Source organism: Typopeltis vanoorti, chromosome 19 (genome assembly GCF_054136105.1).
Source record: "Typopeltis vanoorti isolate ZY-2024b chromosome 19, IOZ_Tvanoo_1.0, whole genome shotgun sequence".
Classification (NCBI taxonomy): domain Eukaryota; kingdom Metazoa; phylum Arthropoda; class Arachnida; order Uropygi; family Thelyphonidae; genus Typopeltis; species Typopeltis vanoorti.
Window position 1 is genome coordinate 13,734,771 of NC_143567.1, and position 20,014 is coordinate 13,754,784.

General features: G+C 36.5%; 2 protein-coding genes across 7 annotated transcripts in view; one reads left to right on the forward strand and one right to left on the reverse strand.

Annotated features, from left to right (window-relative positions):
• Nucleotides 1-6,720, reverse strand: part of LOC150095864 (vesicle-associated membrane protein 7-like) — a 65,843-nt gene extending 59,123 nt beyond the window's left edge. The window contains exons 1-2 of one of the 4 annotated variants that reach the window (XM_090409362.1): nucleotides 6,660-6,704; nucleotides 6,414-6,534 (exon numbers count right to left, since the gene is read on the reverse strand). In XM_090409362.1, coding sequence (XP_090265488.1) covers nucleotides 6,414-6,450 — 37 coding nt within the window. In that variant the 5' untranslated portion in view covers nucleotides 6,451-6,534; nucleotides 6,660-6,704. Of the gene's footprint in view, nucleotides 1-6,413; nucleotides 6,535-6,659 lie in introns of all 4 variants that reach the window. The other 3 variants (XM_090409363.1, XM_090409365.1, XM_090409364.1) reach the window with 3 other exon arrangements.
• Nucleotides 6,721-13,464: 6,744 nt separating this feature from the next.
• The window catches only part of Blos2 (biogenesis of lysosome-related organelles complex 1 subunit 2), a 54,246-nt gene continuing 47,696 nt past the window's right edge, over nucleotides 13,465-20,014 (forward strand). The window contains exon 1 of one of the 3 annotated variants that reach the window (XM_090408878.1): nucleotides 13,465-13,598. The gene's annotated coding sequence lies outside the window, so the exon portion shown is untranslated. Of the gene's footprint in view, nucleotides 13,599-13,682; nucleotides 13,872-13,946; nucleotides 14,102-20,014 lie in introns of those variants that run through there. The other 2 variants (XM_090408876.1, XM_090408877.1) reach the window with 2 other exon arrangements.

The following is a 20,014-nucleotide window of genomic DNA, read 5'->3' on the forward strand; positions in this document are numbered from 1 at the left end:
AATTTGTAGTAATATATGTACATATTCATCAACATCACTAGCAAAATAAGACTGATGGGCCAAAACATAATGAAGTACTTTTTTTTTTTTTTTTAGTAATAATGTAAAAATAATCATGTAGTCAGTATCCTGTATAACCACTGAGGGAACAAATGAGGAATTTGACAACACATTTAAGTAGATATGGCTTATAAAATAAGTATTTAATTTAGATAATATACTATTTCAGAAACAGTATACTGTTTAAATGCTATAATATAGCATGTTTATTTTGCAAAGGAGCACCAGTGTTTGAATGTGCCATTACTCGTGATTCAGTAATTAAAACATAAGTTTAGTTTAATCCTTTATCCAAGTGTGAGTACACAAAGTTGGCGGCTGAAAGTATCTTCAGGACTGGGGTAAGGTAGTGCAACACCAGGCAACTTGTTGCAAAGGTGGAGAAAGCTCTCATCACTCCTATCTCAGTATCCCCCATAATGCAAAGCACATCTCCTTGCGGATATGTGTAATGCTATGCATTAAGGCAAGGGCCACTACCCATACCAGTTTTGACCTTTATTGAGGTCTCGTCAGTGGGAGCCAGGCCCAGTAGTGGAGATACAAAGGCAGAAGCAATGAGAGGTCATCCTAACCTATAGGAGTTGCCAAAGGGTGTGCAACCTTATTATTAAATTACTCCGGATTCAGAGAAAGATGTTGAGAGTTTATTTTTCACTTGGTTAGACTATAATAAGTTTAGTTTAATCCTTTATCCAAGTGTGAGTAAACAAAGTTTGTGCCTGAAAGTATCTTCAGAACTGGGGTAAGGTAGTGCAACACCAGGCAACTTGTTGCGAAGGTGGAGAAAGCTCTCATCACTCCTATCTCAGTATCTCTCATAATGCAAAGCACATCTCCTTGCGGATATGTGTAATGCTATGCATTAAGGCAAGGGCCACTACCCATACCGGTTTCGACCTTTATTGAGATCTTGTCTTACCCCAGTCCTGAAGATACTTTCAGGCACAAACTTTGTTTGCTCACACTTGGATAAAGCATTAAACTAAACTTATTATAGTCTAACCAAGTGAAAAATAAACTCTCAACATCTTTGTCTGAATCCGGAGTAATTTAATAATAAGGTTGCACACCCTTTGGCAACTCCTATAGGTTAGGATGACCTCTCATTGCTTCTGCCTTTGTATCTTCACTACTGGGCCTGGCTCCCACTGACAAGACCTCAATAAAGGTCGAAACCGGTATGGGTAGTGACCCTTGCCTTAATGCATAGCATTACACATATCCGCAAGGAGATGTACTTTGCATTATCTCCACGACTGGGCCTGGCTCCCACTGACAACACCTCAATAAAGGTCGAAACCGGTATAGGTAGTGGCCCTTGCCTTAATGCATAGCATTACACATATCCGCAAGGAGATGTGCTTTGCATTATGGGAGATACTGAGATAGGAGTGATGAGAGCTTTCTCCACCTTTGCAACGAGTCGCCTGGTGTTGCACTACCTTACCCCAGTCCTGAAGATACTTTCAGGTGCAAACTTTGTTTGCTCACACTTGGATAAAGGATTAAACTAAACTTATTATAGTCTAACCAAGTGAAAAATAAACTCTCAAGTAATTAAAACAATTATTATTATTATGTGACATCTCCAGGGAGTTTACAGACTTATTGAGGGACGGCATCTATCGTACAGCTCTGTCTTCACCACTCGATCCGCCAACTACAACTAACTGCAACTACACCAATTCCATCTACTGTCCCCCACCACTTCCACAGACAATCACAAACATCCATGTCCATGGAAGGATTTGAACCTGCCGCCTTTTGGCTGGAGAATGGATATGCTAACCACTTAATAAATATGAAATTGACAATTCATTTCATAATTCCATTATGAAATAGATAATGCATTTTGAATCACATACTTTGGAGTGAACCTGTACTTTCTGTTTCTATCTTTATAAACTTGAAACTTAACTGATAATAAACAATTTATTGATAATACTATTATCAATAAATTGTTTAAAAGCATAAGAAACCAAATGACCATAAAAGAATAAGTCAGAAAAGAATTAAACACGATAATTATAAACAATTAAAATATGAAAGTTAAAAATATATGAGCAATGATTAAAACCCCAGAAAAGGATAAAGAATGTGGAGAAATAATTTAAAACCTCAGTAAGGATGAATAAATAAAAATGACGTTGCAAAATTATGGTGGATGCCATTTTGATATGAGTCTTCAGAAGTAAAAACGTGCCCTACTGAGGGAAAGAAAGAGATAAAAAAAAGAAACCAGTGGTGGAGTCCACTTGTTTCTACATCGAATTGCTAGTCATTTCTTATTGGTGGAAATTTTAATTTAACCATATTAAAATAGATATAGTAAATTTTAATTTTACCATATTAAAATTACTCCATATCACATTAAAATTATTTCTTGGAGGATAATTTTAACATGGTGGAGCTTCCAATTATCCAAAATTATGTAGGGAGTGATGGATGTTTATAGAATTGCTGTCACTCTATAGCTATAGTTTCTGAAATCCTGTCACTTCTCATAGCTACAGTTTCTGAAATCCATAATTATTATTATTATTAATATTATTATTTGACACCTCCAGGGAGTCCAAAGACTCATCGAGGAGAGTGTGCCAACAGCATCGAACGATTGGTCCCCTTCCAACTACTAACCGCACTCAAACTTACTTAACTGAGCCATTAGTAGCTGAGGCTCTACCAATCGACCAACCTTTGCTGGCTAATAATGTCAACAGGATTGTGCTGTCACTTATACAGACTTGACAATTAGATGTCTATGGTTGTGCCTACAAGAACATTTTTATGACTGTAATATACCCATTCCTGAATATCTATACAATAGTAATAAAAAGAATAAAAACCAAAATAATAACAAATCCAATAATGACAAAACTGAAATCGCAATCTACACATTTGAATCAAACCACATTCCTAAATTGAAAAAGCCACCATTCTCGACTGAATATGTACATATATTATTACAAGTTATATATCAACCTCATCCTCCACCATCCTAGAAATAACTAGCAATTCAATGTAGAAACAAATAATCACATCATGTTACAGAATTCAGAAACTATAGCTATAGGAAGTTAATGTAATTCTATTAAATATCCATCACCCATGTGTGATTTTGGAGAACTGGAAGTTCCACCATATTAAAATTATTCTCAAATTTCCACCAATAAGAAATGACTAATGATTCGATGTAGCTATTTAAGTGGACTCTGCCACCTGTCATTTTCATCTCTCGTTCTTTTCCTCAGCAGTGTGCTCTTTGCACTTCTGAAGATGATGCTACATTAAAATAGCTCATATGCTGTAATTATAGAACATAATTTTTATTCATTCTTCCTTTCTGAGGTTTTAAATTATTTCTCCACATCATATTTTTTTCCGGGGTTTTAATCATTGCCCACATATTTTTAACCTTCATATTTTAATCCTTTTTAGTCGTGTTTAATTCTTTTCTGACTTATTCTTTTATGGTCATTCAATTCTTATGCTTTTAAGCAATTCATTGATAATAATATTGTCCCAGTTTATAAATTTCAAGTATTTTTTGAATGTATTTCAAAGCATTTTGAAATACATACAATAAGAAGTATGTATTTCAAAATGCTTTATCTATTTCATAATAGTTTTAATCACTAAATCATAGGTCAAAGCCAGCACATTCAAACAACAGGTATGCTCCTTAGCAAAATAAACATGCTGTGTTAATCTAATTAAGTATTTAATATTTTTTGCTTATCTCATAAGAGGGTATCAATACAAAACATACAGGCATTAAATATATATATATATATATATATATATATATATATATATCAGCAGCAAAAAAAAATTACTAGAATAAGTTATCTTTTTCAGGTGTTTATGCTCTTTTATGCCTGCATAGATTACATTACTCAGAACTGATAATCCCCTGGTTGGATAGTTGGAATTATGGCCGAAGCAACTAATACTATAAGGAAACCCTATTCTGTCTGTTAAATGTATGTGCTGGTTTGCCTATTTTGCAGGATAAAAAAAAAACATGTTTCTGAGTGGAAAAACTGTGTCACCTTTATATGAGACCAGCTAACCTGCTTTGAGGTGGAGGAAAAAAATCTTCATACTACCAGTCTGGTTGGCTGAGTGATTAGCGTATTCGCTCTCCAGCCAAAAGGCTGGGGATTCAAATTCTACCATGGACATGGATGTTTGTGATTATCTGTGAAAATACTAGTGATGGGCAGCAGATGGTGTTGGTGAAGATGATGCAGCAGAGACAGAGTTGTACAGTAAGTGACCTCCCTCAACGAGACTCTGGATTCCCTGCAGGTGTCACATAATGCCAGCCAGGTTGGCCAAATGGTTGGCGTATCCGCTCTCCAGCCAAAAGGCTGCGGGTTCGAATCCTGCCGTGGGCATGGATGCTTGTGATTGTCTTTTGAAATACTAGTAGTGATCGTCGGCAGTAGATGGCATTGGTGTAGTTGCAGTCAGTTGGTGGATTAGTGGTGGAGACAGAGTTGTAGAGCGGATGCCCTCCCTCGATGAGTCTTTGGATTCCATGGAGGTGTCAAATAATAATAAAGGTTCTATGTGTCCTAGACAGAATATGAACACAGATCTTTCAAACAAAATGGTAGTGTAAATAAAAAAATGAATCCTCATATCCTCAGCAGTTTTAACAGTAAATTCTGATGATGTTCTCCTTTATGGGGAAGAAAAAAAAAAAAGTTCTGGGTGATGAACAAGCATCAGCAAATTAAATCAGAAGACTCCTTCAGAGTTTACTTTTCTATTTAATAAGTATTGCCTTTATATACGAATTATTGCTTCATCTATCTAAATGTAATATACTGCAAAATTCAAATATTCAATATCCTTAAAAATTTCTGCAACTTAGTGCAAGGACATTTTAATTTTCAAAAAATGTTCCATCTTTTGTTGAGCTAAATTATTATATTATGGAAAAACTTGCAGAGATGTACGTAACAATTTGCATTTTGTTTTTTTTAATGAAATTAAAACCTTAACTATATACAGCACAGCTAAGCTTTTAATGAAAGTCAAAAACTGTTACAAATTTTCTATCCAAATGGTTTAAAACATTTTTATCTTATCTTACTTTTCTAAATTCCAATTATTATTATTTTTTAATGGAAGGAGTATATTAGAAGTATTTAAGAGAGTAATTCTGAATTCCACAAAAATATTTGATCATCACGGTATCTCCATAGAGTCCAAAGACTCATTGTGGGAGACCCAAAATTAACTTTTATACACATAAAACATATCATACCTCTCCTTAAACTCATTCACTGTCAGTGCATTCACAACTAATTCTGGAAATCCATTCCTCACTCACTATTCTCCATGCAAAAAATCTAGTCTGCACACTCTTACTCACTATGCTCTTACAAAACTTCCGTGGGTGATCCCCTAGTTCTCTCTTTGTTCCGTACTGAAAATTTTCCTTTGTCAATCTTACAGAGCCTCTTTAATAATTTCTAAGTTTCTATCATGTCCCTCTTTTTTGCCTATCAACTAAACTTTGCAACCCACACACCTTCAACCTATCCACAGAGTACATTCCAGAGACATGTCACTTAGTCACTCATCTCTGAATCCTCTCTACCATCTCTTGAATCCCCAAGAAACCCAGGTGACAATCTGTGCAAATTAATCAAGATGCTGTCTTGGGGTAGGCCTGATAATAAAGGGGGACAATAACCTTCATATATTAACTTGTATTTTTCAACATCCTCTCAGCTATTTTGCAAAGTAATCCTCTGAGCAATTTTGCAACTTCTGCAATATGCCCTCTGAACTTTAACTTTCTATCCACCATTATTCCCAAGTCTCTAGCCTCATCAATTTCCTGCAATTCAGTACCATCAATATGATTCACAGTATGTAATCTTTTCAACAGTGCATAACCATACATTCTGCATCATTAAATTCACAGTCATTATTGTTCGCCCACAATAAGTTATTTAAATCACTCTGCACGATATCCATATCACCTATTTCCATCCTCAGTTTTGTCATCAGCAAACAACTTAATATTCCCCTTTAAATCGTTCCCTATATCTTTAATATACAAATTAAATAGTGGCCCTAGCACGGAATTCTGACGCAATCAACTTGTCACCTTCATTCTCCTAGATTCCATTTTACCATATATATGACTCGAGTGTCAATCTTTCTCTTTATGTCTATCATACACGACTACAGTTTTTTTTTTTTTTCTGAATTGTATGAAAGTTAATTCCCTTACTAAATTCAATATACGACTTATGCTTATACCTCTGACTTAAAATTCTCTCCACACGTCAGAATGTGTTAGAAAGAGAAGAAAAAAAAAGTCTTACTTATCTTAGTCTGGACAGAAAGACAGGTGCAGATCATATAACTGTATTAATAACAGAGATGTAAGGTTTGGGCATCGTTTTATCCCATTTATTTATGATGATAATACATACACGAAATTGCCTGTAAGAAGTAAAATAGATTAAAAAAAACACGAGCACTACTCTAGAATACGAAAAAAATATTAGTGAAGATAAAATTTGTAATGAATCTAAACAATGCACATAAATTTTGAACAAGAAACTCACGAACTTAGATAATTTCATCATATTGATAACACAAATGTCATTTTAGAAAACATGCAACGCCCAATGAAAACACAGAGCAGTAGCCATCTATTGGTGCATAAATAAACCATGTTGTTATTATTTTTACGGCTATTTTGCCTGTTTTTGTTTAGGGGTTCCCCCTTTTTTAAAGTCATTGGCTTTTTACTCAAGAATTCTTAGGGCATTGTAGATGAATTTAAGAGACAAATATATGTAGCATGATAGAAGAAAATTGGCACATACTTTTTCTTGGATGTCGTTGCCTGTCTTCTCTCTGCGGTATGCATAGTTCTGCTGTTATGGTGTTAAAAGGGGAGTGGGGGTAGGCAATGTGGCACAATTCTCCCACATTGCCTAAGCCCCCCCACTCCTCTTTCAACACCATAACAGCAGAAGTACACACCGCAGAAAGAAGACGGGCAACAACATCCAAGAAAAGATATGTGCGAATTTTCTTCTATTATGCTACATATATGTGTCTCTTAAATTCATCTACAATGCCCTAAGAATTCTCGAATAAAAAGCCAATGGCTTTAAAAAAAGGGCACTCCGAAACAAAAGCAGGCAAAATAGCCGAAAAAATAACAGTTTTTAAGAGGAGTAACATGGGAGTTTTCCCAGAAAAAATACCATATTGTTATTATATTGTTATTATATTGAATCCCACCACAAAAGGTTGTATAACATACATTAGTACCATGGGTGAGCTATGAATTAGATATTTCGAAAACCTTGCTCTGGAGATGCTAGATATGAAACTTTTTTGAAGCCATATTCAGCGTTCATTAAACAGCGAGGAAATGAAAATGAAATTCATCTACTACCTCATGCAGTAGCACACTTAGGGTTTAATCTTGGGGGGGACGAGTAGAGTAGCCGATTTGAGAATACACATTACGCATCACATACGACCTATGACTGAGCATCTGCAATGATCGCTAATTCATAAGTAGTATAGAAATAGAAGACACGACATAACATAAATAAAAAAAAAAAAGAATTTTATTAATTAGGAAAAGTTTTTGGAAAATTTTCTTGTGTTTTTTCCTTTTTCTTTGGGGGAAGGCCCGCTTCCCCCCCTCTGGGTGGATCACTGACCTGATGACCTCCACAAACACCATGCTGTTAATGAGATTAGAGCCCACGATATATTATTTGTAGAGCAAAGACGTTATTCACCTACGATGCTAAATAATTCGAATTAGTTTTATTTAGGAAGGAAACCTTACAACTCGCATATGAGAATGGATAACTCACCTTCAGTTGGAAAGCCTCTTAAAAGTTGCTTGTGTCTCAGACGAGATTCCAGCTGACATCTTTCGAAGCTCAGGAAATATACCGAGTTGTCCTCGCAATTGTAATATTGAGGCGTTGTATAACAGCTGCTAAGTCACTAGAGAACATCAGTGACTAAAAGAGAATAGAAAGAGAAGATTATTTATTTACCTTGGATTAGATGGCCTATGGTTCTGACTAATAGAATTTCAATATTATTAAGCAGGATGAGGCTTATATTAATTTGGAAGAGAAGTAGAAAAGAATATGGAAAAGGAGGAATTCGAAAGGAAGAGAGGGAGTGGCAAAAGAACAACGGTGGGAATTGGTGATATGTTAGGACAGAAGTGGTAGCATTATAGCAAAGGGATTTGAGATGTAATGGAATTGAGAACAGTTTCCTTACGTCTTAAGCGATATCATAACAGGAAATTAACATGCTTTCCAAAATCTTCTTTTCATAAGTCAGTACAGTGTTCCACGTAATCAAAGATAAGACATCCATCCTAGATGAATAATTATATTAGTCCCAAGAATTTATGGAGCAACCAAACTAAACAAACAAGATATCCGTTACATCCTATTGTAGATGAAAGAGATATCCACCAACCTCAAATTTGGCAAAGTATCTATCAAATTTGAAAGCTTTACACATAGGAAAGACGAAATCATTATATTGTTGTTGCACTGCCACCTCCATGAAATCCTAAGGGTAATTGGTAAAGTACGATAACAATTGCACTACTCCTTTAAAGAACTCCGACTTACTCGGACAACCCATTCCATTCATTCACCACTCTCCTAAAGAAAAACTTAGTCCTCACGCTATTGCTAACCACCCAACTTCCAGAGATGATCTATTATTCTACCGATATAGCCAACTGCGGAAACATTTCCCTTTACCAATCCTATAAAAGCCTTTAAGTTAAATATTTCTATCATGCCTCCACTTTTATGCCTAACAACCAGCTTTTGCAATTCACAAACTCTCAATCTATCCTCATAGGGATCATTCCACACATCGCATACCACCCTTGTTACTTAGCTCTGGATCCTCTCTACACTTCCTCATTTCTAAGAAATCCAACTGCACAGTAATCCAGATGTGGTAGCATCAATGCTTTACAAAGAGGAAGGATAACTCCATTATCTCTATTGTTAGTGTGTTCTTCAACAATAAAGTAATCCTGGGAGCTTTCCTGGCTATTTTAGCAATATTCCCTCTAAACTTCAACTCTCGACCTATTATTACTACTACCATTCCCAAATTCCTGGCTTCATCAGTATCCTAGTGCATTACAAACTGTGTACCATCGAGGTACACAACTTGTAAACTTTGTCTACCAAATTGTAACTTTATACTTTTCCACATTAAATTGATATCCATTAGTTTTTGCCCATATCGTCAGTCAATTTAAATTATTTCACAAGCTCTTTACATCACCCTGATTAACTATTATCCTTCCCAAATTGTATCCGGTGTAAGCGACAGCCGCGTCACTCATTCCACCTGGATATGTGGCACGTTACAATGATAATAATAATTAAACTAAAACAACTTGTGAGAGACAGAAATTAATATAGTGATTGAACTCACAGGAAATAATGTTTTATTCATCAGAATTAGGGTCCCCTGGACTACATACTCGATTTTCAATGTGCTGACCTTTCTTGTGTACAACAAATTGTATTCGGTGTGCGACATGCTCTGCCCCTGAGCATAAAGAGTCAGATTGGATGTTCATAACAGCCCGTTTTCCTGTTATATCCGTTCTCTTTCAAGACATGCAAGTTGCGAACGCTATCAACATACACAACGGATTTCAAATAATCCCACAGCCAAAAGTCACATAGAGCGATGTCTGGGTATTGAGGCGGCCCTGCCGTCAGAAGGAACTGACTGATAACCCTTTCATTACTGAAATGCTGGCGCGTAAATGGCGCTGTACTGAACGTTCAATGTGTGGCCGTGCTCCATCCTGCATAAAAATTATGGAGTCCAAACATTGTCTTTGCTGCAAAGCAGGAATGACAAAATTTTCCAGCATTCGTCGATAAATCTCTCAAGTAATGAAGCAGGTTACAGGACCTGTAGGGGTAATACGCTCAAAAAAGTATCCTATTATGAAATCGGCTGTGAAATCACACCACATGGTTACTTTTGGAGAATGCAGTGGTATTTGCTGGATCACTTGGGGTTGTTTAGATTACCCAACTTCTGCAGTTGTGAGTGTTGAACGACCCATTCAGATAAAAATGAGTCTCATCGCCCCACAATATTCTCCAAGGCCAGTCATTTTCGACCTCCGTTCGGGCAAGAAATTAGCGTGAAGGTAATGCGCTTATCATAATCTGCGGTAGTCATTGCTTGCACACAACTGAACTTATATGGATAGAAGTGAAGCATTTTCCTTAAGATTTTCCAGACTCTACCACAAGCCATACAATTTTGAGAGCTATGGCACGAGCGCATGGACTAGTACTGGTCCATGTGTATTCTATTCAAATCCCAGATTTGTATCCCAGATTTGTATTCTACTCAATGTCCCAGATTTGTATTCTACTCAATGCCCCATATTCTGCATTCAACTCATCGGTTGTTCGAATGCCGGTTTTTACACATTATCCTTAGTAACATCCTACGTCACGTTCGGTGAGTATGGTAGGTCGCCCACTGCTGATATCACTTGCAGTTGACTCTCTGCGCTTCCATCTCATTATGATGTCATTGATTGTTGTCCTGGGATGGACAAATTTGTCAACAGTTTGCTGAACAGATAGGCCTGCAACATGACATCCTATCACAACGTCGCTTTTAAATTCCGTCAGTTCCCTTCTCGCAGCCATTTCACCTGGACAGTTGCACTGATTTCAGAGCGTCATATTTCTTTAATTTATCCTTCCTATTCTTCTCATCCATCCCTTAGGACGGGTTGAGTCCCTTAATGGAGGGACTTATGAAGAATTAAGCAACTGGCTCGTCACTTCTCTGCTGCATCTCCTAAGGACAAGAATTCATGACCGTAGATCCGTCTGTGTTCATGGGGCCTGTTTGTCTGTTCTGACGGACGAAACGAATGAAACTGGCTAACTCACCTTTAGTTGGGAGAGAAAAGATAAAGTTCTTTAAGTCATGGGCGGGAATCGAACCGAAGTCTTTCCAACAAAAGTGCTTCGTCTATTCTGACTGTTCTGACTGACCTATGGAGGCTCTTGCCGAACAGATAGGCCTGATACATTGAATCCTATCACAACACCTCTTTTAAGCCCTACAATTTATACCGTACACAAACACGTGACTCATTACACGGCACGAGTAACGAGTCACGTGGGAGTATCAATGGACACTCCCATGGACACGCATCTTTTCCATGGGAGTGTCCATTGATTTCTTTGGAAACAGTGTAGTTTTTAACTAAGTGCGAAAAACTCCCTAAAATTATCATCGAATCAGAGCACTGTATTTTAATCTCAGTAAGACAAGGCTGTTCTCTATCACCAATTTTGTTTAACATGTTTTCCGAAGCAATGTTAAAAGAAGCACTGGAGAATTCAGAAGAAGGAATAAAGTTGGAGGTAGACAAATATTTTCAATTCGATATGCAGATGACAAGCATTATTATCTACAACATCTGTTGAACAGATTACTGGAGTCCTGTATCAATTATGGAATGAAAATTAACGTAAGAAAAACAAAAGTAATGAAAGTAGAAAGGAAAGAGTCAAATGTGGATATCAGAATAAATGGAGAAAAACTGAATCAAGTAAAGACCTTTAAATATCTAGGAAGGGTGATTAGAAGTGATGGAAAAGTGACATAAAAGCAAGAATAGCGATGGGAAGATATGCCTTTAATAGAAAATAGAATTTATTTAGAAATAAAATGGACAGAAACCTGAAGAAAAGACTAATAAAATGTTATGCGTGGAGTGTTGCTCTCTATTCAGCTGAAATTTGGACATAGAAGAAAGAAGAAATTAAGATTTTGGACAACTTTGAGATATGGATTTCGAGTAGGATGGAAAAAATCAAATGGACAGATAAATAACTAATGAAGATGTCTTAAAAAGAGTTGTAGTAGAAGAAAGAAGTCTGTTTAAGAGGATAAAAAGAAGAAAGGGAAACTGGACCGGACATATTCTGAGAGGAAATCGATTCATCAGAGATGATCGAAGGAAAAATAGACTGAAAAAGATCCAGAGGGGAGAGAGTAAGTAAAACAATGCTAAATGACATGCTGAATGGAGACAGGTACACGGCCTTCAAAGAGAAGGCTCAGAACAGAAGACAGTGGAATTAAAGTTTTTGCGACTAAGAGAAGACTCTTAGTTGAAAAACTTCTTCTTAAGTATTCTGCTCATTTGCAGAATACTTAAGAAGAAGAGATATGGAAAATATATGACTCCGGTATTGTTGTTGGATTTGCATTCTGTTGATGTCGTTTTTAGCTAAAACGATCGTGATCGTCGCATTCCATTGGATGTTTGTCTACGACATTGCTCCTACTGATGTGAAATTAATTAGTGTTCTTCAGGGGAGGGGCAGTCATGTGGCCTGAGCAGTTCTTGATGGTGTTGCTGAGGTTTATGTTTAGCTAGGTGGTAGTTTTTACGAATATCACTATATGGAACAGCGGATTTTCGTAATTGTTGCCTGGATAATCATTGCTGAATATCCTGGAATTGGTAAAGTGTAATGAGTTATATTTCTTTCTGATTGCTTTTTGAAGTTAGAAGGATCTGAAAGATCCACTTCTGAACTTACAATAAATTCATTCTAGTCAGTGACCCTCTGGCTAATGATTTTGCATAATGGGATATTCAACCAAGTGATATGAAGTCAAGAGTCTCTATGCACGCAAGCCTCTTGTGATGATACTTCATGTGGAAAACATAGTTTGATTAAGTATTAAACAAGAATATAATTTCAAGTTAGGTATCATATACTTTACAATAAAGTAAAAAATAAAACTTTCTATAAAGATGGTTAAGTATGGAGAGCAGCTGCCCACCAATTTCCAAAAAGTTCTTAGGGTAAAGTAGCTCATCATCTCCTTAGGACAATTTAAAAAAAAAAAAACGTGTCACAGGATTCAATTCCTATAATTTCTTCATTTGGAGGGTAAAATGTTTACTCCCAAAAATTTTAATTGTTTCATCTTTCAAAACAGGCAACTTTGCTCGTAAAACAGCAATTAAGAGATCAAATATACTGTCCTATTATCTATAGTTCCTTTGGTAATAAATCCAGCTAAATCATATTGTTTAAAACCAATCATGCCAAGTGTACCATAGTTAAAATATATGACATAAATCGAGGATGACGCAGTAAGACATGAAAACTCGATAGTAAAACGAAGCCGAAGAAGCAATTAAGCATACAGCATAATCGGATCGAAAGAGAAAAACTAAGAACTGAGCTGTGTAGATCCTCTTATCATCCATTAGTGGAATATGTGAACCAGAAGTTCTAGATAGGTATAGCTGTTGAAGCCTACGACAGAGCTATATGTAATGTTTCAGTTTCTTTTGATTTTATTTTTATTTATTTTATGGATTGGCTGCTGCACACAGAACAGCAGTCACGCTAAATAACAATGCTTGATGATCTGCTTTGCTGGCAAAGAGCTCTTAAAAAGTAAATGTGAGTTGTCTATCAACCTATCAACTTTATTGAAAGTTAATATAATCGTGATAAGCGAAATACTGCATTGTTACCGCCACGAATGGCGCTGCATATAGAAAATTAAAAAGTTCTTTGTCAGTGAACTCTGAATTTGAATGATATGAAAGCTACTTGAGGGTGGAAAGGTCAAAAAAAAAAAAAAAAATTGCGAAGACTGTAAGGTGATATTTATTCCGAATACAGAGGATGGTTTAAGCGTTCCTTATCCTAACCGACTTTCACACTTACTCAGTAAGACATGTACCGTTCTGTTTATTTTCTTACGATTGTCAGATTGCGAGAGGTGGACGTGTCACTTTTATTTACGTCTCGCCTGCATTTTAGCGTTTAGAATGATTATGTTTTATCGCTATCATGTTCTGCATGCATTTTCGAGAATTATAATGTATAAAATATGATGAATGATTTTAAAGCGTTAAGTTTATTTCAATAAATGTTATAGAGCTGTATTTTGCTTAACGGTAAAGTAGATCAATAATAGTAAATCTCATGATGTTCATACGTATAAATATCATTTATGATGAAATATGAAAATTTCTATATAGCTGTTATATCTACTTTTCCATTGCTGAGTTGGTATACGATATATATATATATATATAGTACAGCAACCAGAATTTTGATGTGGAATGAAAGACAGAAAAAAATAAATGTGTGTATATATGGGGATGAAAATTAATATCATATACACATTCTGATGAGATTATGCATACCTAAAGATGCTTTATGATTAGATAACAAGCAGGATGTTTTTTTTTATTTTATTTTTTTATTTTATTTTTTTTTTTTTTTAACCAAAGCATCCCACTTGTAAGATGGAGAATCCACAAAAGATAAAAACAATTTTGCACTCTTTAAATTTTCAAGTTGCGTAGGCCATGGTTGGCTTGCCCTTGTATGCATGCATTTTAGGGAAAAAATGCATCTGATATCATATTGGTTTTTGTACATACCAAATAATAGTTTGAGTTTAAAAGTTGACATTGAAGTAGAGAAAAGAGAATGAAAGGCAAAATTTCAAAATGTCAGTTCTAGTTCATTGTACAAACTATCGACTTGCTTATTGGAAGTGTGAAAAAGTTTAATATTTGGATTACTGAAGCAGAGATCTTGGATTATCTAACCCTTATCTCTAAAATATGCTTATAGGTTTATCGGCATTGAATATTTTTCTTGTCACTTATTGAAAAAATTCCTGGACTAGAATTTATGCACAAGATAAAGCACATTTCTTACTTTCTTTATTCCTTTATATTATGAAATATCTAAATTGCCTTTAAAAGTTTGTGTTGGAGTAATGGGGGGAAAAAAAAGAATGCCAATCAAGTATAATTGCAACACTGGTTTTCGTAGCAGTAGTGACTTGGTTTTGATTTACACACACAGTGGTGTCTTTAAATCATCTACTGCATTACTCAAAACAGATGTACTAACCACTGCAGCTAATAGTGTTGCAGTGGTGGCTATTTTTTTTCTATTTCTTTTCTACACTATCATTTATCCAACCTTCAAAATGCCGACCCTTGCATATGAACCGACTCTTCTGGTGCATCATGTAATGGTACTTCACTTATCCAACCCTTCAATTATTAGACCAGCAAATTGTCTTCCTCACATGGTTGGATAAATGATAATTTACTGTGTTTTTATTTTTACCCTCTATTTCTGCTTCTATACCTTGGCATATATTTCTAAAACTATATACATGTATATCGAGTTAAAAGCAACAGAGTAAGTTATCTGACTGTGCCTGTGAATTACGTACTTAAATTTACACTTTAACCAAGTCACTAACTCTTAGAATAGATTAAAATTGTAATGCATGATCTGGAATTTGCATTTGTGTTGTAATGTTCTGTTATACAGTATATATTTACTTATGTAATGTGAAAATGAACAGCATTTGTGAAATACATATACCAAATGAAACAAAAAAAAAAAAAAAAAGTTGACAGGCATTTCTAAATTTCTAGAGATGTCTTCTTTTGATAGAAAGTATATATGTGGTTGCAATCTATCCAATCTTTATATATATAATATAATATAACACAGCCTTTCTTAAAGCATAAATTATATTAGTTTTCTTTTTCTTTTTTTGCATGGGTTAGAATAGGGTGTACTTTCCTTTAAATGTATTGGGAGTACTTAATGATTTAAAAATATACCTTGAAGCAAATTTTTTTAAGTGGGCTTAGAAAATAACAAAAAAAAATGCAGTATGAGCAGAATTAGCAAATCAGTTTAAGAAAACCCCTTGAGTTTTTTAGACATGTAGCAAGTAGAAAGAAGAATGATTATGGCAAGATGATGTTAATGGATGAAAATGGTAGAAAGTTATCTGTTGCAGAAGACATTGTCAAGTACTCGGTGATTATTTTATAAGGATGTTTCATCCATATCAGGGTGAAATCATGAGAAACTCACGTATAGAGGATATAGGAGAGGATGGCTTAATTGTGATTGAGTAAGATTTGAGGAAATAAACTTGATGCCAATAAAGCGATAGGACACATGATAATATATCATCGAATCCTAAGGGAATGTTTTAGGGAATTGGCAGTAGCATTGGCATGCCTGTTTAACAAGAGCCTTACATTAGCACAGATTCCAAGAGAGTGGAAAGAAGGTAATAGTTCCACTGCATAAAGGTGGTGATAAGGCTGTGGCTACAAATTATAGGCCTATCTGGAGTTGTGGTGAAGATATTAGAGAGATTGGTTAGAACTAGGATACAGAAATGGGTTGAAAACAGCAGTATTCTTTGTGGTTATCAGCATGAGTTGGTTAAGGGGAGATCATGTTTTTCTAACTTATGTGCTATAACCATTAGGAGTGGAAATGAATGGGGAAATGAGTGGTATGAGTATAGAAAATGAGAGAATGGGTGTGCAAGAGGAGCAGGGAAACGGGGAAACTCAGGGTGGACAGGGATACACAGCGTGAGAAAGGTGGATGCTCCAAGAGGAGGTGAGAGCATGTGTAGGCAGGAAAGTAATGGGATGATCAGGGATCAAAAGGAAACAGATGGAAATGCAAAGGGTTCTAAAATGAAGAAGCAGAAAGGGAAATGGCCCCAGTCCAGCATGGAGAGATCACATCGAGTGAGTGGTATCAGTGGAACTAGCTGTAGATCCAGAAATGAGTTGTTGTGTTTGTATACCAATGCTAGAAGTATAAGAAACAAGGCGGATGAAATGGTTGCACTAATTGCGTCTGTGCACCCAGAGATTGTCGGAATAAGTGAGACATGGTTAGATGAGGATGACATCCTGACAGGAATAGAGATGGAAAGGTATGATGTGTTTCGTGAGGATAGAAGGGGTAAAAAGGGAGGGGGAGTGCTATTGATGATAGAGAAAGAGTTATGTCCATACAAGGTAGAGATGCAAGAGGGAAATGGGGCCAGTGGTTTTGAGGCAGTATGATGTGAGATAGAGGTGAATAGAATCAAATACTTAGTGGGATGTTGTTATAGACCTGGTAATGTGGATGGTGGTGATAGTGAAATGTATAGTCAAATAAGCCAAGCAAATAAGAAAAGGGTGATCATTATGGGTGATTTTAATTATGGCAATATAGACTGGAAGTAAAGAAAATGAGTTTCTTGAGTTTTTGAGGGATAACTACCTCAGACAGTATGTAACAGAGGGCACAAGAGGATTAAGGGTCTTGGATTTGGTCATCTCATCGGAGGATGTAATTATCAATGAGGTATCAAATCATCCACCAATTGGTGAAAGTGACCATGATGTGATTACTTGGGTGGTTGCCAGCAGTGCAAGGACCCCTGAAAAAAGGGTATATGTGGAACTACAAGGGGGGTGATTATGAAGAACTCAGGAGACAGCTTGCAGGTGTAGCATGGAATGAGGAGTTAGCTGGAAAAGAGATCAATGCAGCTTGGGGGATTTTCAAAAAATATTTCGTGGATGCAATGTCTAAATGTATACCACGGGTGAGAAGGTTAAATAAGGTAGGTGTGAGATGGATGAATAAAGAGATTAAGCATGCAATACAGAGAAAAAGGGCATTGTGGAGGCAGCATAAGAGAAGTGGAAGTAACCAATTTCATGAGGTCTACAAAGACCAGGCAAGGAGGGTGACTTGGTTGGTGAGAGTAGCTAAAGAGAGGTATGAACAGCAGTTAGCTAATGAAGCCAAAAAGAATCCTAGGGAGTTCTTTCGATATGTAGCCAGCAAAAGAAAGAATGATTATGGAAGGATGACATTGATTGGAGGAAATGGTATAAAGACAGCTGTTGCAGAATGTGTGGTGAAGATACTTAATGAGCAGTTCATAAAGATCTTTCAATCTTGTGAATGTGACTTCATGGAGAGATTAAGAGCAGTTGATGATGGGGAGGAGAGACTGACTGTAAGTGAGCAAGAGGTGTTTGGGGAGTTGAGTAAACTAGATGTAAATAAGGCTGTTGGACTTGATAATATATCACCGCGTATTCTGAAGGAATGTGCCAGAGAGTTGACACCTGCCTTGACATATTTTTTTAATACGAGTCTTGCACTTGGTCAAGTCCCTAAAGAGTGGAAGGAGGGCAAGATTGTGCCACTTCATAAAGGAGGTGATCGAACTCAAGCATCAAACTATAGGCCTATCTGTGTGTCAGGTGTTGTGGTTAAGTTGTTGGAGAAGCTTGTGAGAACTAGGATCCAGAGTTGGGTTGACAACAATGGTATAATCTTTGATGGACAGCATGGATTTGCTAAAGGGAGGTCGTGTTTTAGTAATCTACTTACTTATTACAATAAAGTTACTGCTTCCTTGGACAGAGGAGAAGGATACACAGTAATATACTTGGATTTCGCAAAAGCTTTTGATAGAGTACCTCATGATAAGTTGACAGTCAAACTAGAGCAGATGGGGTTGGATATTAGATTAGTGCATTGGATTGGAGACTGGCTATCTGATAGGTATCAACAAGTTGTGTATGGGGGTGCAATATCCAGGAAAAGGAAAGTCACTAGTGGAGTGCCTCAGGGATCTGTTTTAGGGCCATTACTATTTAACTTGTATATTAATGATATTGGCGAAGATTTGGATGGAGATATTCAGTTGTTTGCAGATGATGCAAAGTTGGGACGAACCATAAAGAGTAGTGAAAATGTTGTGGCCTTACAAGAAGACTTGAATAAATTGAGTGATTGGGCAAGCAAATGGGGATGTGAGTTCAATGTTGCAAAATGTAAGGTTTTAAAATTTGGAAAACAAAGATGGGATGCAGAATTTATGCTTGGTGAGAATATATTGTTGGAAGTAGAGGAAATAGAGATCTGGGAGTGATAGTGGATAAGGATCTAAAATTTAGGGGACATATCGCCAAAATTGTGAAGACAACACAGACTTCTGGGAATGATGAGGAGGACACTGACGTGTAGAAGTAGGGAGATTCTTGTTCCATTGTATAAGGCTTTGATTAGGCCACACATGGACTATTGTGCCCAGATTTGGTCACCAGGTTTTCAGAAGGATGAAGAGATGTTGGAAAGGGTCCAAAGGTGAATGACTAAGGTAGTTTCTGACCTCTGGTCGAGTATGAGGAAAGATTGAAAAGATGTAATTTGCAGAGTCTAGTGGAGAGAAGGAAGAGGGGAGATATGATAGAGACCTACAAGTTGGTAAGGGGTTGTTATAGGATCAATGGTGGAGAAGTTCTACAGAGAATAGTGGGAGATCAGGGGAGAACCAGAGGTCATCCCTGGAAACTGTATAAAGAGGGTGTGAGTAGGGGAGTGAGAGGCAGGTTTTTTTCGTGCAGAGATGTGAATGATTGGATTGCCTTGCCTGAGAGTGTGGTGTCTGCAAGAAGTTTGAGTGTGTTTAAGACCCGGTATGATGAGATGTGTGTGAGATAAACGGACCTCCTAGATGAGTCTTTGACTCCATGAGGTCTTGTTTAATAATAATAATAATAATAATAAGGTGACAAATGTCTTAGAAAAGGGAGATGCATATATAGTGATATACTTGGATTTTGCAAAGCTTTTGACAGACTGCCACATGACAAGCTGTTAAATAAATTCAAATGGATGGAATCGGATGACAGACTTTTGAGTTGGATTGGTGACTGGCTGTCTGATAAGTATCAGAAAATTGTATGTGGGCATGCGGTATTTCAAAAGAGACGGGTCACTAGTGGTCTGCTGCAGAGGGTCAGCATTGGAACCATTGTTGTTAGATTTCTATGTTAATGGTACTTGGATGGGTTTAACTGGTGATATGCAACTGTTTGCAGATGATGAAAAATTGGGGAGAGCAGTGCAGAGTCAAGCAGATGTTATGGCCTTACAGGAGGACTTGAATAGCTTTGTATGAATGGGCAGATAAGTGGAATGTCAATTCAAAGTTGCAAAGTGTA